The sequence below is a fragment of the Sparus aurata genome, chromosome 21 (assembly GCF_900880675.1).
Source record: "Sparus aurata chromosome 21, fSpaAur1.1, whole genome shotgun sequence".
Lineage (NCBI taxonomy): Eukaryota > Metazoa > Chordata > Actinopteri > Spariformes > Sparidae > Sparus > Sparus aurata.
Window position 1 is genome coordinate 34,678,161 of NC_044207.1, and position 5,185 is coordinate 34,683,345.

General features: G+C 40.3%; 1 protein-coding gene across 2 annotated transcripts in view; it reads left to right on the forward strand.

Annotated features, from left to right (window-relative positions):
• Positions 1-628: 628 nt before the first annotated feature.
• LOC115573202 (GTPase IMAP family member 9-like) overlaps positions 629-5,185 on the forward strand; it is a 111,960-nt gene continuing 107,403 nt past the window's right edge. Inside the window, exons 1-2 of one of the 2 annotated variants that reach the window (XM_030403894.1) lie at positions 629-765; positions 3,767-4,700. In XM_030403894.1, the coding sequence (XP_030259754.1) occupies positions 741-765; positions 3,767-4,545 (804 nt within the window). In that variant the 5' untranslated portion in view covers positions 629-740 and the 3' untranslated portion in view covers positions 4,546-4,700. Of the gene's footprint in view, positions 766-3,766; positions 4,701-5,185 lie in introns of those variants that run through there. The other variant, XM_030403893.1, reaches the window with a different exon arrangement.

A 5,185-nucleotide genomic window follows, 5' to 3' on the forward strand; every position in this document is an offset into this window, starting at 1 on the left:
TGGTCTCAGTAGTTTTCCTCTGTGACACACAAACTCAGTTGATTTCTTCCCATTACAGCCTTCATCATGAATTCTGACTTTGAGATGCTCGGCTGAGCAGATTCATCAAACTGTTGTGGCTCCTTGTGAACCTCCACAGTCTCTGTCACAGATCCTGTAAGACAAGCATGTATTCTTTAATAAAGATTAAATGATAGCATCTGATTTTCAAGTCTTTATTAACACACCACTCTGATGCCATAGATGCATTACAATTATAGTCTGACTGTGTTTGCAGCACACATGTTAATGTAACATCATGCTGTGAGTTCAGATGGCTGGCTGCACTCTATGTGCACTGTATTGTTGCAGTTCAAAAGAACAGGTGGCATTTCTTGTGAATGCTGATGGGAGGGGTGAGCATGATTTACTGTTTACCTTTGACCTTCAGAACTTGGCACAGCTCGAACAACGATGACAATAAAACCATATATGAAGTTGTAAACACGAGGAAGCTAAAAACTTAGTAGGGCACTAATAACTAATAAGGAGGGTATAGTCTTTGTCTGACAGCATTCTTTTTTATTTTCCCCATAATTATAAGTTGAAGATTAGAGCCACAAGAAAATCTTATTTTAGTTCTGAGTTTAAAGTAGGTGTGGTTTGTTGCGTGACGTCATCATATAAAGAGCTGTTGTTGCAGGTTTAACTTTACGTCTCCACTTCACCTACAGACCAGCTCTTCTATCCACAAACCAACTATGGCCAGCAAATCTGCCGAACATGGTAAGTTAATGAAATATGTGTATGTATTCATTATGTAGATTAACGAGTACTATAGTTCATATTTATATTCATATATTTTTCTTTTTTCCCCACATAAACAGTTAAAGAAGGGACAGTGCTTAAATAACAGAAATGAACTGTTCTCAAATCTCCAGCATTAGAGAGGTGTTTCGTGTTATTCTGTCTACTGTCACTGATCTTAATTGGATATAAAATGAGTCTGAAACAGCTTCAACAGAAAGTTCATAACCTTCATGAAGGGAGGATTTGTTTCAGGACTGTTGTGTCAGACTGCTTTAGTGTTAGATGGACCTCATAAACTGGAAGCTGAGTGTGATTTTGATGCTTCTGTCTCAAGTTTTGTATCATGAAAGTCTATTTTAATTACATTCACATTTTAAATGGATTGTAATGTTTATATTTCATGTTAAATCAACCTAATTATATCTGAGTAAGATTTGGGTTTTTTTATTCACAGCTGTTAGTTGTTTGGGAGATGCATCGTTGCTTTTATCAACATGTTCTCACTCCCAGCTCGTCAAACATGGCAGCTCGCTCAGAGGCCTTAAGGTCCTGACAAACCAGGAGACGAGTGAGCGTCTGTGGCAGCAGCAGTTTGTGTGATGTGTCACAAACTGTTCTTAGTAGTTTGGCGTTTTTTTGACCAACTGAGCTGTCAGTGAGAGAACTCACTCTGATTGGCTGCTCAGCTGAACAAATCAGTGCACAAGAAGAGAAACAGAAAAAGAGAGGGGAGCTCACTGAGCCTGTAACTGTAGTATGAATACCACAGTTACAATGAGCTCCCTGAGTGAGCTCCACTCTTTAGTGCAGTTTCTTCTCATGCTCTTCACCAGAGACATTTACAGCTCTATCTCTATGTTGGCTCTATCAGTGAGAGTGGAAACACTGTTTCATCATACCAACTCATTGGCTGTGTCCCAATTCAGGGTCTGCACACTTCGAGTGCGCATTTGAAGTGTGATTATGTTACTATGCTGCGGTGAAGGGTGTCCCAATTCAAAGTGTTCTCATAATGCAGCCTACAAATGCGCACTCCTTTTACCTGTTTTTGGAGGCTGCACCTCTACTACCTTTCCTGGTCTCACATATCCCAAGATTCATTGCGCACCCGGAGAGAAGAAATAAATAAATAACCTCAAATGGCGCAGATCTTGTATTCAAATGTAAGTATTGGGTCTATACTCGGGTTTAACTCCTTTGAACATCCAACGCCAGATATGTTAAACTGCAAGGTAAAATACGTTAGTAATGCTCAGCCTGATGCCTTTGGAAGTAAAACCTTAAAAGCCTTCACTTTCAAATGTTAGACGAGGGAGGATAAAGGAGGACATGAGGCTGCAGAGAGGATGGAGAGGCTCTTCTCTGCTCCAGAGGACAATCCTTACATTATATCTGTTGTTATTTAGTTAACGTATGGGTTCTTTTTATATTATTTGTTCATAATTGTTCATTTTATATAATTCGTGAAATAAGATATTGTTGTAATGTTGCACGTTGTCTATTCCATTCAGCATTTACAACTTAAGCACAATTTATGACAGTAAACAGCATCAAGTGCTACTTTTCAGGGACAACAAGGGATTGAATGGTTTATTTTATTATCACGGGCTTAACATTTACAACTATTTACAAAATTACAGCATAAATAACTATTTACAGATTATTATTCACTATTAACTGGATGGTGTCAGTGGGACATCATCTGGGTCGGTACTCAGGGTGTTTGGGGGTCCAGTCTCCTCTGTCCACCACATCCTCCATCAACGGGGTCTGCAGTTCTGACTCCATCCACGGCTGTCACTAAGATTGTTTTAAGAAAGAGGCAATTTCATAATATAATTATAGTAATAATACATCATTACAACAAACAAAACTATCTACCAAACATTTTAAATAGGAATAATGCTTTTAAAATTTAAATAAAACCCTAAGTGGCGATCAGCAGTTTATATGTCAGCATTAATGCGATGTATCGGTATGTTAATGACCCAAAACTGTTAGCTAGCTAATAATGCTAGCTAAGGACATGTGCCCTATCAGTACAATTAGCAACCCAGGCTTCAAGACACTGGTCAACACTTTGGATAAGCGGAACATGTTGCCATCACGCAAACATACAAATATTATTATCATTTACTTTTTTACTTGTTACTAATCTATCTGGATGTTTTTCTAAAAGTTATATTTAAAGTTGAGTTTTGGTGGCCCAATGAATACTTTTGAAATCAGTGTTTATTAATTGTGATTTCAATATCAATCAAAATAATCGTGATTATTATTTTTAGCATAATCGCCCAGCCCTACGTTAGACTAGAGACAGGAACATCTGGTGACGCAACCAGGAAATGCTGCGAGGGCTAGACCGTCCCATTCAACAAAAGTTGACGCAGCCTGCAGGGCGCACCAAAGGACTCTCATTCGGTGAGAACACAAAGGGCGGGTCCTTGAAATGTGCAGACCCTGAATTGGGACACAGCAATTGTATGTGCTGTCCTGACTCCTCCAGTTTCTCTTTTGAATGATAAATATAGATTACTGCCACCTGGTGGTGTGGAGAGCTACTTCCTCTCACACAGGTGCAGGAACTACAAGCTAGTTGGCTGCCGGCTGTAGACTTTGTGTAGGTGGAGACAAGAACAGAAGAACAGTCAGTGAAGTTTAGAAAAAGATCATGTTTTCAGGGTTAAAGTTGTTGTAGAAAATTGTATACAACGTGTGTATGTTGAAGCCAAAATTCTGAGAAGAATCGACACACGTTTTTTCCCAATATTCTGTTTTCCTCAGACCTCAAAACTGTCACCCTCATTAAGGGGTAGCCAATCGGAACCATTTTAGATCTACTATGACTCTGTCTTTTAAACACTTCACTTTTCAAACCTTTAAGTCCCCCAAACTGCTCACTGTCAAAGTGACCCATGCTAACTAATCTTATGAAAACACAAGCTAACATTTGTTCCTTATTTCAACCTCCCATCAGGACCGACCATATACAACAATGAGGAGATCAGGATTGTGCTGGTGGGGAAGACTGGAGCTGGAAAGAGCATCACAGGAAACACCATTCTGGGTATAAAGAACTTTGAATCCTATTTCTCCTTGAACTCTTTGACTGAAAAATGTGCTAAAGCCTTTGGTGAGGTGGATGGACAACCGGTTGCTGTTATCGACACTCCAGGTCTGTTTGACACCTGTGAAGATGAAGAGAAAACAGTCCAAGATATTGCCCAGAGCATTTCTTATGCTTCTCCTGGACCTCACATCTTCCTGGTCGTCATCAGACTGGGCAAATTCACAGAGGAAGAGAAGAAGACTGTGCAGAAGATTCAGACAATCTTTGGAGAGGAAGCAGACAAATACAGCATGGTTCTCTTCACCCATGGTGACCTGCTCGAAGAGGAACCCATTGAGGAGCTCTTGAAGAAAAATAAAGACCTGCAGGAACTTGTGTCCAGATGTAACGGTCAGTACCACGTCTTTAATAATAAGCTGGAGGATCGTTCTCAGGTCAGAGAGCTGCTGAACAAGATCAGAAATATAACAGAGAAGAACGGAGGAAGCCACTACACCACTGAAAAGTTCCAGGAGGCAGAGAAGAAGATTGAAGAGGAGAAACAACGAATCCTGAAAGAGAATGAAGAGCAAAGGCACAAAGAGCCAGGAGGAGCTGAAGAAGGAAATACAGAAGGGTATGAGGACAAAATTAAGGAAAAGAAGATTAAGGATGACATAGAGAAGCAGAATAAGTTTAATGGCTGAGCATGAAAGAGCAATACAAGAGATATGTAGACAACTACAAGGAAAGCAAGAAAAGGAGGCTAGAAGCATGGCCAGAGCAAAGTAGTTTAGTAAGAGACGTGATCAGAATTTTGATAGGGGCAGGGATAGTGGCAGGGGCAGGGGCCAGTAATACATCAGGGGCAGGGGCAATGATAGCAGCGAAGGGGCAAGGACAAGTGATAGCAGCAGAGGGTGGGGGCCTTCTTCTGGTCGGCCAAAGGACAGCGCAGAGTGACAGGGACAGGGACATGGATACAGGCAATAGCGAGTCTTTGCAGTATTTATAAAAAGCTTTGTGACTCTGTGATGTCAGACTGCAGCAGATAAAATTAGCTGCAGCTCCAGTTTTTGGTCTCCTCATTGGGCCATTGAATTGCTACTAAATAGCATACTGAATGAAAATTGCTGTTGTTTTATATTTTAATGTGATGTTGTGATGTTATGATTGGAATAGTTGTTTCCAGATGAGACCTGTCATTTACTAACTTGTGTAATCCAACAATCCTGAGCAAATCATCTAATCACATCTTTTCCTTCAGATGATGTTGAGGACAATTGTGTTTCTAAATCCAGCTGCTTGTTGGTGTCTGAACACAAACTGAGTCTGATTCTTCATGCT